This window comes from Rattus norvegicus, chromosome 8 (assembly GCF_036323735.1).
Source record: "Rattus norvegicus strain BN/NHsdMcwi chromosome 8, GRCr8, whole genome shotgun sequence".
NCBI classification, from domain to species: Eukaryota; Metazoa; Chordata; class Mammalia; order Rodentia; family Muridae; genus Rattus; species Rattus norvegicus.
This window is the reverse complement of record NC_086026.1, coordinates 71,298,506-71,316,095: the sequence shown is the minus strand read 5'-3', so window position 1 is coordinate 71,316,095 and position 17,590 is coordinate 71,298,506. Positions and strand designations below refer to the sequence as shown.

Sequence of the window (17,590 nt, the reverse complement as noted above, 5' to 3'; positions counted from 1 at the left end):
TGTTTAGACAGGGTCTTACCCTGTAATCTGTCTGCCTTACAGCTTGCTGTATAATCTGGGCTTCCTTTAAACTTGTGACACATTGTCTACCTCAGTTTCCTGTATGCTGAGATTCCAGGCCTGCGCCAACACACCGGGCTTGTGCATACTGCTACAGTGATTCTGTTCTGTAGACTTCCCATGTCCTCTCTGCTGCCAGCCTTGTCTCATCTCAGCAGCCTGCCCCTTCCCGAAGTGCCCTGCCACTCTTGTTGCCCTTTCCAGCTCTAGGCTCTTTCGACACTGACCCCCTCTGCTGCCTTCTCTTGTCTAGCCTTTGAATACTAAGGTGGGCTGTGTCCAAGGCTCTCTTTTTCCTTCTTTTTCTCATCTTCTGTTTTCTGTTTCTGTTTCTGTTTTGTTTTTGAGGCAGAGCCTCACATATTAGCCTGATTGGACTAGAACTTGTCTTAGCCTCCTGAGCACTGGGAATGAATACAGGTAGGTCTCAATCACCATGCCTGACCCAGGGGCTCTGTTCTCTGTCATTCCATGGTTTTAAATGTTCTGGAGTCTTTATGGCAATCCCACATCTTTTTTTCTTCTTTTCTTTCTAAGCTTTTTTTGAAACAGGGTTTCTCTGTCGCTTTAGTTATCCTAGAACTCACGCTGTAGACCAGGCTGACCTTGAACTCAGAGATCTGCCTGCTTTTGCTTCCCAACTGCTAGAATTAAAAGCCTGTGCCACCATTGCCCTGCTCATCTTAAGTTTTATATGTTGAAAGGAGCTCTTGAGTCCCTGCTTCCCTCTAAATGATTTCTTCTTAGCCTTTTCAAAAGAAGGTACCATTGCTGTCAGTTGCCCAGTCCAGAAACCTGGGAACTTCTTCCGTCTGGCATCCACTTATATCAGGGTTACAGACAGCCTGTCAGTCCTGCAAAGTGGATTGTGACTTTATCCTTTCCTGTTGGTTCCTTCTGCCACTAGCTGCTTCTGACCTGGTTAGTAATCAAACTATTGTGGTGGGGAAAAGTTTTTTATCTTCATTTGGGCATCAGCTACGTTAGCTTGTGCCAAATATAACTTACCAGCATGAGTTCCCTGCCTAACTGCTTCGTAATCTGTGCATTAAGATATGACCACTGACTGCAGTCCAAGGTAGAGCAATGGAAGGTGGCAGTGGAAGTTTCCCGGAGAACCAGTCATCAGGCTGTGGTGTGCTGAGCGTGCCTTGAGTAGCATTCACAGCCTTTCCTGAAGCCTGTCTGGTCTGCTTGCTTTTACAGATGATCTTGTCTAATGGTTTCCATAGAGGTGCAAGAACGATCTTGCCAAGTAGAAGGAGATCTTATCCTTTTCTCTCTGAGCAGAACCTCTCCAAGAATAAAGTCTGTAAATGGGCAAAATCTGTTCAACCAGCCTCTTGCTTATCTTCCCATCCTTATCTTTCAGTCCTCAACTGTCTTTGGAGATTCTGTGCAAGCCAGAATTGTGCTTACCAGCCACTCAGGCTTAACCTGGACTTCTCCCTGTAATGTAACATGGATGCCGCCTCCTTGAATTTCATCTTAAATTTTGTTTTCTCGGGGTTTTTAGATGACCCCAGCATAAACAGCACCTCACTTTCTGGTCCCTCATTGTGCCTCCTTTATAACACTTACTATATTGATTATTGACAGCTGTGCATTGTTTAAAGATGAAGGTGTCACTGGGTCACTGGGTAGTTTCACCATTTGGTGAACATGAGCAAATGTGCTTGCATATGCTAGATAGATTGCCATAATAGACACTGAGGCTACCGTTGCTCTTAGACCAGAGTGCACAGTACTGCTGTGTGGGTTAGAGTGGGCCGTTGTACTGAGTACCTATCCTGTCTCAGCCTCTGTAGCACTGGCTATCTGTGCTCACTTTTGATCATTCTTAATCTATGCAGCATCAGTGGGCTCAATGGCTTTTCTTCACTTTCCTCAGTGGCTAGGACTGAACGTAGTTGTTACGATAGCTGTGATTTATGTATATTGTGACTACGAAAGGCTCCAAGCTTAAAGACCATTCTTGGTGATTTTTTTTAACATGTCTGGGTTTGAAATGCTCATAACAGAAACATTCCAAGTGTAGAACAGATACAGCTCTAATCTAATGGAATTCCATGTGGTGATGTTTTTCTTTTCTCCACAGACTCAGTACTCATTTAAGCGGGTATTTGGCACGCACACCACCCAGAAGGAGCTTTTTGATGTTGTGGCTAGTCCCTTGGTAGATGACCTCATTCATGGCAAGAATGGTATGACTCTTGGAGTTTAATTGAATTCCCTGTTTGATCTTGTGATAAAACTTTTTAATATTCATATATTTGGTTTGACATTGAATTCAGATTTAACTCATCAGAGTGCCCTTTTTTGGGTTTGTTAATTTTAGCGTTTTAAATAAACGACATGTTATGTGGGGCTTTAAGACTATAACTCATTGTTACTTGCCATACTTTAGGTCTTTTATTTACATATGGTGTGACGGGAAGTGGAAAAACCTACACAATGACAGGGTCTCCAGGGTCCGGAGGCCTGCTTCCTCGTTGTTTGAATATGATCTTTAACAGCATAGGGTCATTTCAAGCAAAACGTTTCGTAAGTACAATTCCTTTGGGTTGTGACTGTTACTATAGACACAGGGCTGAGGCATCTATGGATGCAGTGATGCTGAGGAAAGACAAAGACATTAGAGCTACTTTGACTCTTACATACTTGATGTAGGCGTGGTGGCTGCATGCCTGTGGTATAAACAAGAGGATCAGGAGCTGCAGGGCCCCTGAGTCTTGTGCCCTTTCCCCAGGTTTAAATGTTTAAATGCTTCCTATTTTCAAATGGTTCTGTTCCTTAAAGTTATTTTCAAGTCTATTTTGCCTCTCTCTTAGGTGTTTAAGTCTAATGATAGGAACAGTATGGAAATACAGTGTGAAGTCGATGCCTTGTTAGAACGGCAGAAAAGAGAAGCCATGCCCATTCCAAAGACCCCCTCTAGCAAGTGAGTGACTTCATTGTGACCTAGGGTGGGTGGAATTCTGTCCTACAGTTTCTATAGGTCCGGAGAAGGTAAGTACGAATTAGAAAAGTTGGTCTTACAGCTGACTTTTGTGAGGTCAGGGTTGAGGCATGTTCTTGACTGCTCAGATATTTTATCTCATTTCAAGAGAATACGTCCAAGTAGGGGGAAGGTGAGTTCTTGTGTTGTGAATCTTAAGGGCTTAGAGTGTCCTTGACTCACCTTAAATTCAAATAAAGTTGCTTATGAATTCAGCCCTACGTGACAGAACATCATTAGAGTTTGCTTTTGCTCTGATATATGTGATATCATTGTATTGCTGTGATAAAATACCTTAAACAAAGCAGCTTGGGGAGGAAAGGATTTATTTTATCTTCCTGTTACATTTCCAAGTAACAGTCCATCACTGAGAGAAGTCAGGGCAGGAACTCAAGGCAGGAGCTGATGCAGATGCCATGGAGGGGTGCTGTTTTCTGGTTTACTCCCATGGCTTGCTTAGCTTACTTTCCGTTTTTTTTTTTTTTTTTAAGATTTATTCATTTATTATATATAAGTACATTGTAGCTGTCTTCAGATACACCAGAAGAGGCCATTAGATCCCATTTACAGATGGTTGTGAGCCACCATGTGGTTGCTGGGAATTGAACTCATGACCTCTGGAAGAGCAGTCGGGTGCTCTTAACCGCTGAGCCATCTCTCCAGCCCCTTAGCTTACTTTCTTTCTTTCTTTCTTTCTTTTTTTTTTTTTTAATTTTATTTATTTATATATAAGTACACTGTCTCTGTCTTCTGACACACACCAGAAGAGGGTATCAGATCTCATTACAGATGGTTGTGAGCCACCATGTAGTTGCTGGGAATTGAACTCAGGACCTCTGGAACAGCAGTCAGCGCTCTTAACCATTGAGCCATCTCTCCAGCCCCTTAGCTTACTTTCTTATACAACCCAGGAGCACCAGCCCAGGGTTGGTACCACACACATCAGTCATTAATCAAGAAAAGGCTAGATAGACTTGCCTGGTGGCCAGTTTTATAGAGGTAAGTATTTTCTCCAGTTGAAAGCCCCCTTTCCCAAAGACTCCAGTTTGTGTCAAGTTGACAAAGAACTATCCCACACAGCCATTATCTACTTTTTATCTTAACTCATAGTGGGTACATTTTGAAGTTAGGGGATCTGTTTTCTCATTGTAGGCGACAAGCAGATCCAGAGTTTGCAGATATGATAAATGTACAAGAATTCTGCAAAGCAGAAGAAGTTGATGAAGACAGTGTCTATGGAGTGTTTGTCTCTTACATTGAAATCTATAATAATTACCTATATGATCTATTGGAAGAAGTGCAGTTTGATCCCATAAAGCCCAAGTAAGTACAAGAGTCTTCAGTTAACCTAGAAAGCTACCCCAAGCAAGTCATGGCTTCTTGTATAGATGGGGATGATGCTTGCATTTATTTTCAGGGTGCACAGAAATAATAATCATATAGTCATGTTCAATGAATACTTTTCTTCCTTTTTCTTGTTTTGAGACAGTTTCTCTGTGTATCTCTGGCTGTCCTGGAACTCTGCCTCAAGAAATATCTGGGTTAAGTTATAGAGAGAAATGAAGAGAGTACAGTCCTGCGATCTGCCTGCCTTGCCCTCTGAGTGATAGGATTAAAGGCGTGTGCATCACTGCCTGGCAGTACTTAGATTGTAGCTGTATTAGGAAACCAGTGGGTTAAGGCAGAGTAACTTGAAGATCTTGGAAATTGCTTTTGAAAATTTAGCCTTTATAGGTAATTTTGGGGCACCTATCAGCACCCTGACAGTGCTGGAAGTTTGCAGCCTTTTTGGCTATCTGTGTCTCGGTGATCTCTGTGGAATGGATACTTGTCTGAACAAGTAATTCTTTGCTCATCCATTGCGAATCAGTGTAAAGCCATACTTTACTATCATTCTGCCAGAGGTAAATACTCCTTAGGGGCTATGGGTCTTGCCTTGCAGAATCAGAAGACCAGTTACCATGTAGCTTTACATTAGTGTGCCTCTCTTTGTTCCAGAGCTGACACACAAGTCTTGTGTCAAATGACCAGTGCACGTGGGTGGTTTTATTCTTACTGCAGCCAGTTAGAACATAATAATATGAAGCCCTTTGTCTTACATATAGCATTTGTGTATATGTGTAAATGGACATTACTGTGGAAACCGCTGGATTTAGAAAACCCTTAAGCTGAAAACAGACTCATGTCCACGACTGTCAGGGTGCTCACTATTAGAAAAATCACATGGACTCTGGTCGAGGCTATAATTGATAAAAGAATTTCTGTGGCTCCTACTGAGTTGCATTTCAAAGGATATTCAGAATCCCTTAGTTACTAATGGTTAGTAAAATAAGGATAAAGTTGCTAGGTGAGTTAAATCTGAAGGTCTTTTACTTTTGCTTTACTCAATCATTCTTCAGATGAGAACTGTTTGTTTTTGAGGCAGTGTTGCTGGGTTGCACAGATTGGCCTCCAAGTACATGGGCTCCTCCTCCTTGAGCCTCTCAGAGCTGGGATAGCAGTGTACACCACCAAGCCCAGCTTCAAATGGAAACTATACAAAGGGGCTTCACTTTGGAGTTACCTGTCTTTGTTTTTGGAATGTTGAAATTAAGAGAGATACCTGGGTTAAGTTATAGAGAGAAATGAAGAGAGTACAGTCCTAGAGGCAGTGCTTTTTATATTAAATTCCTTTCCCGTTTTAACAAATATTTTCATGCTTTTTAAACTGTCCTTTGTTTCAACTCCAGTTTTGTGTGTTCCTATTTTATCTAAACTTTTGTGATATGATTTATTGCTACCATTTTAACCTTTTAAAAAAAAATGACTCTCTGTAGATGAGGTTGGCCTTTAACTCACAGACATCCACTTGTCTCTGTGTCCCGAGTGTTAGGATTAAGGGTGTGTCCCACTGTGCCCAGCATTACTGAGTATGTTTATGTCTCTTACGTTTGCAGTTTGGCTTGTCCTAGTGATGTTGTCTTAAGTGATGCTACCTTGATTTATTTAGTCATGCAAAGGAAACAGGTGCCTTCCTGGGAGTCTTATATGTGTGCTGATTGTGGATTTAATGTGAGGATGGTGCTGACTCTCCTTTTCTGAGGAGTTACTGCAGTGAAGGAATCTCACATAGAGGGTTTTGAATCGGCTTCACCATCACTGTCACGAGTCTAGACTGAAATGCCGTTGTAGGATGGCTACTCTAGAGCAGTAATGTCTGCCTTATTCCTTCAGTAGGTGGAACGGCTGCAGTACACCTATGAGGAACGCAGAGGCTGTGTATGTGATGTTGACTTTTAAGACAAAGGGTGTAGTTAAACACTAGTGGGGGCATGTGTGGCATGTTTGTAAGTAGTTTGCTTTTCCTTGGCAGTAGGCAGGGTGCTACCCTCTAAACCCTCCTTTCTTTTCTTTTTTTTTTTATTATTAACTTGAGTATTTCTTATTTACATTTTGAATGTTATTCCCTTTCCCAGTTTCCGGGCCAACATCCCCCTAACCCCTCCCCCTCCCCTTCTTTATGGGTGTTCCCCTCCCCATCCTCCCCCCATTACCGCCCTCCCCCAACAATCAGTTCACTGGTAAACTCTCCTTTCTTGATTATCAGTGATGGTGGCTGGTAAGTGTCTCTATCCTTACCATTCACAAAACTGAGTGTGGGGCTCCTGAATGACAGGTAAAGGTGCTTGCTGCTAAGCCTGACACCCTGAGCTGCTTCCCTGGAACCCACATGGTAGAAGGAGAGGACGGATCTGTAAGTTGTCCTCTGACCTCCACACATTTGAGTGCCGACAAAGAAAATTAATTAAAACATGGGGCTGGAGAGATGGCTCCAACATTAAGAGCACTGGCTGCTCTTCCAGGGGGCCTTTGTTCAATCCTCAGCACCACGTGGTGACTCACAATCATCTTTAACTTCAGTTCCAGGGGATCTTGGTGCTCTCTTCTAGTTTCTGTGGGTCCCAGGCCCCCATGTGGCGACATTCTCTTATGTAAATTTACATCCATTAAAGAATGGATGTCTTAAGAGTCTGCTTATTCTGTCTGACCGTGCGGTGCCTCTGCCCTGATACCCAGGATGGCCCTCACTGGGTGTCAGTACTACACTCATGGACTATCCAGCTTTTAGAACCATGAGCTAAACTTTATAAAAACTAGAGAGATGCTCAGTGGTCCAGCACTTGGCTAGCATGCGTATGAGGCTCTGTTAGCGATCTGAGGAGCAAGGGGTTATTGTATTGCTTGGCTCTTAACCTTACTCTAAAGGAAGACAGTTGCATCTCATTTAGGAAACTAACCCCTCTTTTCTTCCCATAGACTCCCACAATCTAAAATGCTCCGAGAAGATAAGAACCACAATATGTATGTTGCAGGATGTACAGAAGTAGAAGTGAAGTCTACGGAGGAGGCGTTCGAGGTTTTCTGGAGAGGTTAGAAACAACTAGAATTTGAAAAATGTGAACTGCTAGTTTTAACACTCAGAGTTGTTGCTATGATTTAACAGAAGTACTTCTGGATGAATTAGAAAGCAGGTATAATCAATGGCTGAGTTCAGGTATAATCAATGGTTTCTCTGTCATTATAGGTCAGAAAAAGAGACGTATTGCTAACACCCATTTGAATAGAGAGTCCAGTCGTTCACATAGCGTGTTCAGCATTAAACTTGTCCAGGCTCCCCTGGATGCTGATGGAGACAATGTCTTACAGGTAATGTTTTAGTCTTTAGAAGATGACCTAAATTAGGGGTTGCCATGGTGATGAATATTGCTCTAGAGCTAGCAGCTATACAGTTAATGAAATTTTCATGACAGTAGTAGAGCTGGGGTCTGATCCTAGGGTCGAGCATGCAGGGCACACGTTTTCAGTGTTGTGAAGAGGGTCTGCAAAGCTTTAAAGGTCTGGGACAATGTGTGTTGTGTTGGTGTTGCTTGCCTTGTGAGACAATCTGGAACATTTTTGTTTTTCTCTTACTTCTGTGATTATAATGTAGTTACATAATTTCCCCCTTCCCTTTCCTCTCCCCTAGCCCTCTCCTATACTTTTCCTTGCTGCTTTTCAAATCCATGGCCTCTTTTGGTTCTATTTTTGGTTATTTCTTACTATACAGGTAAAGCTGGCCCCAGCTTTGTAACAGCCAGAATTAAAGGCATGTGCCATCATGTCTGGCTTTTGTTTTTGACAACAGAATCTCACTATGGAGCTTGGAGCTCAGAGATTCACTGCCTCAGCCTCCCCTGCTAGGACTGAAGTCTTGCTTTTAACTGTTTAGTCTGGCCATGTCCAAGATGGCGGGAAAGTTTGAGTTCCACTCACTAGGATTTGAATTTGGATTCCTGCCTATTTCCCAAATGTCTGACCTGACTGTAAGAGAGCCTTCTTATAAGATCATGAGAATTAAGGGAAGCAGCGTGAAGTTTCTTGTTCACTGCATGGCTTAGTCAGTCAATAAATGTTAATCAGAAAATGGCCACAAACAAGTCTTCTCACATCTGATTTCCTATGAATGACTTTTTTTTTTTTTGGTGCTAGGAATGTGAATTCTTGCTAACAGCATAATACCATTTAGGTGCTTCTTAACTTTCTTTTTTTTAGCCTTATTTTTATATCAAGTGTATGAATGTTTTGTCTGTGTAGCACGCGTGTGTCTGGTGCTATGGAGGCCAGTAGAAGGCATCAAACCACTGGGCCTGGAGTCACAGATGGCTCTAGACTGCCAAGTGCGTGCTGAGAGCCTCTGCAAGAGCAGCCAGTGCTCTTAACCATGGAGCACGTCTGCCCTGACTTTGGCTTCTTTTCTTTTCTTTTTTTTTAAAGATATATTTTATTTTCTGTATATGAGTACACTGTAGCAGTCAGACACACCAGAAGAGGGCATTGGATCCGTTATAGATGGTTGTGAGCCACCATGTGGTTGTTGGGAATTGAACTCCAGACCTCTGGAAGAGTAGTCAGTGCTCCCAACTGCTGAGCCATCTCTCTAGCCCCCTGATTTCTTTATATAAGTTAGAGTACTGTGAAACTGTTAAGTTAGTGTGTTTTTTGTTTTCTTGTGGGTTTTTTTTGGGGGGGGGGTCTTATTCTATTTTTGTTATGTGTCTTATGTTATAATATGTTTGCTTTTGTTATGTGTGTATTGCTAAAGACAAAGCTTAGAATTCCCAGTGCTGAATATAAATGAGACTTGTTAGAGCAGAATGGCACAGTGTTTGCTCTCAAGTTATCTAATATCTGTTCTGAGGACAGCCAGGTAGCAGACCAGTACTCAGTCATGAGCTCCTAGCAAACTTCCTGTATCATACCTCCCCTGCTCCTCTGGACATTTGTATTCTGCACATACACTCTCCATTAAGACTTAATGCTATGTTAACTGGATCTTTTTGTTGTCGTTTTGTTTGTTTGTTTGTTTTTGAGATAGGGTTTCTCTGTGTGGCCCTAGCTGGCCTGGAACTCACTGTGTAGAGTTCTGGATCTCACAAGAGATCCAGAGATGCCTGCCTCTGCCTCCTAAGTGTTGGGATTAAGGGTGTAATGCAGTATAATTTAGCTTAGATGGTTGAATTTTCTCCCTTTTAGGAAAAAGAGCAAATTACTATAAGCCAGCTGTCTTTGGTAGATCTTGCTGGAAGTGAAAGAACTAACCGTACTAAAGCAGAAGGGAACAGGTTACGTGAAGCTGGTAAGTGGAGTGCTGTACTTACGGCTATACGGCTGTAATTTTCAAGGGCTTGGAACATCAGTTTGTATTTATCAGTGGGTGGTGTCTGCCTAATCAGTGCAATGACATTAACTATTAAACTTAGTCTTTAAATACTCTATCTTTTAAAAAATTAACATTTTATCTGTGTGTGTACATGCCTCAGGGTGTGCATAAAGGTCAAAAGGTAATGGGAAAGAGTTCTCGCCTTTGTGGGTCCTGAGATTCAGGTCTTCGGTCTTGGCAGCAAGTTTTTCTATTGGCTTAGCCACCTTGCCATCCCACCTAAGTTAACTTGTTTGTTTCTTGATTTGTTCGTTGTTTTTTTTTTTCTTGTGGTTTTTTGTTTTATTGGAAGTCAAGACTGGCTGTTGGTCTTCCTGCCTCAGCCCTTCTGAGTACTGGGACTTCAGGGGTGCTTCGTAATATATAGCTACAGGATCTATGTGATAGGCATGATGTAGTTAGGAGGCCTCATCTTTCCAGGATAAACAGTTCTTTAGCATTGGGAGTACAACTGAGGTCAAAATTCTTAAAGAGTTGTGATTGTATACTAGCCTTGTCTGGTCAGGAATCCAAATGAGATCGGTTAGAAGAAAGAAAGCATGATGACTAATAAATCCTGTTGAGGTGTAGAGGGACAGATTTTGCTGGTTCCTAAGACACTTGACTGTTAGAAACATGTCCCTTCTGGGTATAGGAGGGACTTCTGTCCCTGTCCAACTATAGTCTGAAATGGTTCCTTGGAATATGGTTGGCCTCCCATGTATGAGGTGCCTGAGTTTAGTCTCCAGCACCACCACCCCTAGAAAAGGAAAGAAAGCCAAGTTAAATGACTTTGTCTATGACAGAATTTAGGGTTTGGAAGAAACTGTTACTTTTCTATTGCCTTGAAGAGATACCTTGATCAAGGCAACTTATAAAAGAAACACTTAGTTGGGGGCTTGCTTACTATTTCAGGGTGAGTCGGTGACCATCATGCCAAGAAGAAAGGCAGCAAGTAGGCATGGTACTGGAGCAAGCAGTAGCTGGGAGGTTACTGTGGAGTAGCCGTGGGTCAGATGATTCACAACCATGAAGTAGGAAGGGATGGAGGGAGGGAGAGAGAGAGACTGGGAATGCCTGTGCTTTTGAAACCCTTTTTAAGCCCACCTCCAGTAAAACACATGTACCAACCAGGCTGTACCTCTTAAACCTTCCCAAATAGTTCTTTCAACTAGAGACCAAGCAGGCAGACATATGAAACTATGGGTGCCACGTTCATTAAATGACCATGGAGTTAAGTGTCATATTTTATTCCCAAGCTAGAGAGATGGCTCAGCAGTTAAGAGCGCTTGTTGCATCGGGTATGGTGGCACATACCTTTAATCTCCCAGCATCTGAGAGGCAGGGGCAGGTGGATAGGTCAGCCTGGTCTACAAAGCAAGTTCCCGGACAGACAGGACTCTGCTGTTCAACACAGAAACCCTATCTTGAAAAACAAAAAAGAAAGAAAGGGGGGTGGGAGGTAGAGGGAAGGAACTTGTTGCTCTTCCAGATGACCTGGTTTTACTTTGTGGCACCCACAGGACAGCTCACAACTATGTATAACTCTAGTTCCAGTGGATCTGATGTCCTCTCTGACTTTTGTGAGCACCAAACATATGTAGTACATTTACTTACATACAGGCAAAAACACTCAGAATAAACACAAAGAATAAAACTGAATAGAATTAAAATTTAAAAAATGAGATTCTCTCTTTTTTAAGAGTAATATTGTGGGGCTAGAGAGATGGATCAGCAGTTAAAAGCGCTGACTGCTTTTCTAGAGAACCTGGTTCAAATCCCAGCACCCATATGGTAGCTCACAACTCCAGTTCCAGGGGATCCACCAACCTCAAACAGACTTGCCATACATGTAGGCAAAACACACCAATGCACATAGAATAAAAAAAGAGTAATGTATTTGGAGAGTTTTTAATGAAGTCACTGAAAGATGTTGAAGCTATTCAGAATTAATACTGTTGAAGGTAAAGTGAGATCATGCATGGACACCTTGAACTTGAGCATGAAAATCTAGCAGTTAAATGAAGTAGAAGTTTTACAGGCACACAGATTCATTAGCTCCTGTCTTGCTGGTTCACATGTCTTTTGTTTCTTACTTCCTCTCAGGAAACATTAATCAGTCATTGATGACACTAAGAACATGCATGGAAGTCCTGAGAGAGAACCAGATGTATGGAACCAACAAGGTACACAGCAGCCTTCCCCAGTTCTTTGTGGTTTAATTTGTTCATTTTAACTGTCTAATATGCTTAGCTTTTTGATGTTTTTATAGATGGTTCCATATCGAGATTCAAAGCTAACGCATCTATTCAAGAACTACTTTGATGGGGAGGGGAAGGTTCGGATGATCGTGTGTGTGAATCCTAAGGCTGAAGACTATGAAGAAAGCTTGGTAATTTAAGTGGATTTGTGCTATACAGTTGGGTTTCTCTAGGGTAAACAGCTACTTGGATTTGAAGAATGGCATTCTGCACATTTTGTAGATTTATATAGGGTCAATGGTTATGCAGACGAACTTAGAGAAGAATAGGTAGACTAGCTTTTACAGACTCTGTTTTGTATTTTCAGCAAGTCATGAGATTTGCTGAAGTAACCCAAGAAGTGGAAGTAGCAAGACCAGTAGACAAGGCGATATGTGGCCTGACACCGGGGAGACGGTACAGAAACCTGCCTCGGGCGGGCCCAGTTGGAGATGGTAGGATTTGCTGTTATATCATTGTTCATTTGCTTGTCTTTCTGTAGCTTTAAAAAAAAATCTTCTCAAGGACCAAATGCACATAACTTTGAACTAAAATATAAGGTTTCTTTTGTTGTATATTTTATCTAATTTTTGAAAAGTTCCATTCCTAAAGCAGGGTATAGTGAAGCATATCTGTAACTCTAGCATTAAGTAGTTGTAGTTGTAATAATAATAATGATAATATAATGATAATGATGATGTTGATAATAAGAATAAAAAATTCTGTGGTTACTGGTTCACGGGCTCTGTTCATAGCATCAGACTTCTTTCATAATTGTATGTCTACTACAGAACCTTTGACTGAAGAGATTCTACAGAGCTTCCCACCACTGCCCCCATGCAAGCTTTTGGATGTCAATGATGAGGAGACCCTTCCAAGACTGATGGATGCTTTGGAGAAACGACATCGCTTACGACAACTGATGACTGAGGAGCTTAACAAACAATGTAAGGGCAGAGCTGCTCCCAGCTGCTGTGACTTTGGAGGTAGAAACAGGTCTTAGTGACTCCATCTGTTGAGATGCCTCTCAAGGAAGACTTGTTTCTAGCTTTGTTGTGGTCTCCAGGCATTGTTTAATTTGAATGGTAAAGTTTTGTATCCCTCACCAGCTCCACTTTACTTTTAAAGAATATAAGAGGAAAATGTGGGTGCCTCCCTGCCTTATTTTATTTTATATTTTTAATTTTATTTTATTTATTTTTTATGTTTATGAGCACAGTGTCACTGACACACCAGAAGAGGACATTGGATCTCATTACAGATGGTCGTGAGCCACCATGTGATTGATGGGATTTGAACTCAGGACCTCTGGAAGAGCCGTCAGTGCTCTTAACCCCTGAGCCATCTCTCCAGCCTGCCTTTTTAAGTTTTTAATAGTGATGGATATAAGATAGTATTTTTTTATCTCTGTGTATTATCCATTTATAATTGTGCCTCAAGATGGTGTAGGGAAAGTGAAATAATGTTTGAAAATGTGTGGAACAATTGAACAGTCAGGTCATGGAAATGTCTGTCTCTCTGAATGGTGTACTAGGGTCTTCAGCCAGATTGATCTGATCTCAAGTACAGATTATTTCTGTTGTTGCATTTGTAATCAAGCTTTACTGTGTTAGGGAGAGGTTACAGAACACTTCTATGAACATCTCTTTAGGTTCAAGAATCAAAAACCTCCTAATTTCTTTCCAAACTTGGTTTCTTTTTCATTTTTTGGTATTGAACCCAGGGCCTCGTGCACATAAAAAGCAGAAAGGTGCAGGCAGTTGCATTCCCAGCCTTCTCTTGTGTCCGAATGCTATGGAGGGATTTCCTAAGGTGTCTGCCAATGAAAGCTGCTTTTGTGGGTTTTATTCGTACCCTCAGTAACAATAGAGTCTGTATGCTCTGTTTCAGGTGTAGCTTTCAAAGCCTTATTCAAAGAATTTGACAATTCTCTATCAAATAAAGAAAACTACATTCAGGAAAAACTAAATGAAAAAGAAAAAGTGATCTCAGGACAGAAATCAGAAATAGAACGACTGGAGAAGAAAAACAAAACTTTGGAGTACAAGGTTTGTGGTCATAGTTCCTCCTGTGTGCTAGCCGTTCAGCAATGCTCTCATTACAGCTCATGTACCTGTCACTGCTGGAAGGGGCCTGCAAGGGAGGAAAAGACTTTAGTCTTTTAATCTTAGGAGTGGAGCTTAGCCTGAAGAGGGTCTTGTTAAATAGTTTCTCCTTTCTGTGTTGAAGTAGAACTGAGAATTCAGGTGAAATAGAGGGCAAGTGTGTGTGTGTGTGTGTGTGTGTGTGTGTGTGTGTGTGTGTGTGTGTGTGTGTATGCATGTGTATGCATGTGTATTTCCACAAGTTTGCTTTTGCGAGCAACTTAAGGACTATTCTACAGTTAGGTGAAATGTTTGCATACCAGATGCTGAGCACAGTGGTCTCCTTTGCAGATTGAGATTTTGGAGAAAACAACTACGATCTATGAAGAAGATAAGCGCAATCTGCAGCAGGAGCTTGAAAGCCAGCATCAGAAGCTCCAGCGGGAGTTTTCTGACAAGCGCAGATTAGAAGCCAGGTTGCAAGGCATGGTGACAGAAACGACGATGAAGTGGCAGAAGGAATGTGTGAGTGTTGTTTTTAGGTTAAATATTTTGTGTTTCTGTGCTTGTTGGGAGCTCTGGTGGTATCTGCTAATCTCTGAAAGTAGAGAACTGTCATGTTCAAGGAGGAAGTGGGTGATACAGTGTGACTAAAGTAGACTAATTTGTCATTGGCTCCCTGTAGGAGCGTCGGGTGGCAGCCACCCAGCTAGAGATGCAGAACAAACTCTGGGTCAAAGATGAAAAGCTCAAACAGCTGAAGGCCATTGTGACTGAACCCAAACCTGAGAAGCCAGAGAGACCCTCCCGGGACCGGGACCGGGAGAAAATCATTCAGAGATCTGTCTCTCCTTCACCTGTGCCTGTGAGTGTTTGCAGCTGTGTCTAGATCAGCGCTAGAGAAAATTTGTTCAGTTAGAGGGTTGTTTCTCTGGGAGAATTGTTGTTGTTATATTTTTTTAAGTTTCTACTTTTAAAACTTAGCACAAATGGGACAGTCATGGTGTCACATGCCTTTAATCCCAATATTTGGGAGGCCAAGGCATGCAGACCTCTGAGTTTGAGGCTAGCCTGATTTACACAGGGTTCCAAACTAACCAGGGCTGCATACAGAGACCCTGATTCAGAAACAAAGTGTATCATAGAAAAATTAATGAGTGCAAACAGTTTCTTACAATGTTGAATCATCACATAGTAAAATTGTAGAAAAGTAATATTGTTGCTCAGTTTTTCAGTCTTATTCATTAATTTTTCTCCAATTTTTCTAGCTTTCTAGTAACAATATTGCTCAGATTTCCAACGGCCAGCAACTCATGAGCCAGCCCCAGCTTCACAGACGCTCTAACTCTTGCAGCAGCATTTCTGTAGCTTCCTGTATTTCGGAATGGGAGCAGAAACTGTCTCCATTCAGCACCCCTGTCAATGTCACCTCTCTTGCAAGGCACAGGCAGCAGGAGCCAGGACAAAGTAAAGCGTGTATGGTGTCAGACAGAAGGCGAGGGATGTGCTGGACTGAAGGCAGGGAGATGGTCCCTACATTCAGCAGTGAGATAGGCGTACAAGAGGACCACTGCCGCAGGGTCAGTGCCAGTGTTCTTTAAAGTGTTGTAGTGGTAGACTTCTCCTCTGCTCTTTGTAACTTGATTCCAGATGTTCAATGGAAAAATGGGTGGGCTCTAAAATGAAGAAGCTCTGACTTTTCTGACAGCCTCCCTGAAATCAGGCTAAGATGTGAGAAAGTAGAAGCATGTGCCCGAGGGCTCTGATTGCCAGCCAGCATGGTCTCTACCCACACCCCCTCACCCGCCCCCCTCCAGAGCAGACTGCTTGCATGACCAGGGGGCTTTGCACAGAATCAAAGAACAGGAGAGTCTTACTTCCTCCCTCCCTCTCATTTTTATTCCTCCTCTTTCTTTTTTCTTTTTCTTTTTCTTGTTACTGGAGATTGAACCTAGGGCCTCAGCATACTAAGTAATTGTTCTGTCAATGAGCCATAATTTCCCCCAAATCAAATATGGACTGTATTATTTTCTTTTTCCCTTTCTCTCTCTCTTTCTTTCTTTCTTTCTCTCTTCCTTCCTTCCTTCCTTCCTTCCTTCCTTCCATCCATCCATCCATCCATCCATCCATTCATTTTGGTTCCCCTTCCCAAATTGATTTTTTTTCCTTGCTGTTTTTGAAAAAAAAATTTTCATTTAAAAATTTTCCTTAATGGGTTAGATTTTCTCCTGCCTACAGCATTGGCAGATTCACTGTTATTTTATGCAGGTCTTCCCTCTTCTGATGCATTCTAAAGTAAGTCATAGATGCCGTGACACTCCTTAAAAAAAACAAAAAAACCCCAAAAACCCAAAATAAAACATTTTTCTATGTAACTACAGGCTTTACCACCTGATAGAAGTCAGCATCTCCCGAGTAGATGGCCTCTCACTGTCCTGCCTGCCCAGTAAGGTGGCCTTAGCTTACTGCTATCCAGATGCATGCACTGCATGTGGCAACCACAAGTCTTTACTATAAAATCTGCCTCCACCTTGTTCATTTTTGTGACTTGGATTGGCTTGAAACTCCCGACAGCTTTCACATCCGAAAATTTTTGTCTTAAAGCCTTACAAAGGCTCTGCCGCATTCAAGGGTGAAGAAGTGAAGCCAGTTTATATTTCTACAATAGTAGATAATTTTTCCTTTGAACTTGAATGAATTGCACGAATACTGTGAATTAGGTTTACTAAAATCTTAGCTTATCTTTTAAAATTATTGTTCTAAGTAAAATAGTCTTGCAAGTAAATTCTTGCTTAAGGACTTAGGTGATTTAGAATGTCAATAAATGACCTGCAGTCGGATTACTTATGATGGTGACCAGCCAGTCCCAGAGTTCTTAGAGGCAACAGACTAAAGTCTCAACTTTCTTAGCAGATTTTACTTTGAGCCTTTAGGGAGCAAATCATGGTGAATGGTCTCTGTGATTAACTCTGGTAAATCCTCCTCTTTTGAGAATGTCAGACTCACCTGGCCAGCAGTAGAGAAATGCCTGGCTTGGGCTGTGAGACAGGAGGATGTACTAGAGGCATAGACTTTGACTTCTTTCTCAAAATTCAAAATCTCTTTAGAAGTGCAGCAGAAAGTGTCCACAAGATTTGTATCTCTGTGTCCATTTTCATTGGTCAGAAGTTATCAGGGAACGAAGTTTAACATTTTGGTGAGGAAATACTTGAGTCATGACTGCTAATAGATTCTTTGTAGTCTGTCCCCTTTTCAAGTTTGGTTTGAATGTATTATGCTGTAAATGTGTTTGAGGAAGCTCTTCCATCAAGTGCTAGATCTTATAAGAGCTCGGTTTTCTTATTCAGTGTCAATCAGACTGTTTTCAGAATGTAAGTTTCCTGCCTGCACAGAAGCCGAATGTTAGTGACAGTTGTGACTGTTGCAGGGTGCCATTAGAGCTGTCCTGAGCTGGTTTCCTGTAGCTGAGTAAGGGACCAGAATCCTCACT

At 41.9% G+C, this 17,590-nt stretch overlaps 1 protein-coding gene across 22 annotated transcripts in view; it reads left to right on the top strand.

Moving 5' to 3' along the window:
* Positions 1-17,590, top strand: part of Kif23 (kinesin family member 23) — a 28,473-nt gene that overhangs the window by 5,816 nt on the left and 5,067 nt on the right. For 8 of the 22 annotated variants that reach the window (XM_063265498.1, XM_039081487.2, XM_063265493.1 and 5 more), the window contains 16 exons: positions 2,159-2,264; positions 2,468-2,604; positions 2,892-3,001; positions 4,211-4,381; positions 6,272-6,316; positions 7,355-7,467; positions 7,623-7,744; positions 9,611-9,713; positions 11,883-11,962; positions 12,049-12,168; positions 12,345-12,471; positions 12,808-12,963; positions 13,907-14,064; positions 14,452-14,625; positions 14,786-14,965; positions 15,369-15,680. In XM_063265498.1, the coding sequence (XP_063121568.1) occupies positions 2,159-2,264; positions 2,468-2,604; positions 2,892-3,001; positions 4,211-4,381; positions 6,272-6,316; positions 7,355-7,467; positions 7,623-7,744; positions 9,611-9,713; positions 11,883-11,962; positions 12,049-12,168; positions 12,345-12,471; positions 12,808-12,963; positions 13,907-14,064; positions 14,452-14,625; positions 14,786-14,965; positions 15,369-15,680 (2,214 nt within the window). The remainder of the gene's footprint in view (positions 1-2,158; positions 2,265-2,467; positions 2,605-2,891; positions 3,002-4,210; positions 4,382-6,271; positions 6,317-7,354; positions 7,468-7,622; positions 7,745-9,610; positions 9,714-11,882; positions 11,963-12,048; positions 12,169-12,344; positions 12,472-12,807; positions 12,964-13,906; positions 14,065-14,451; positions 14,626-14,785; positions 14,966-15,368; positions 15,681-17,590) is intronic. The other 14 variants (XM_039081488.2, XM_063265502.1, XM_039081484.2 and 11 more) reach the window with 5 other exon arrangements.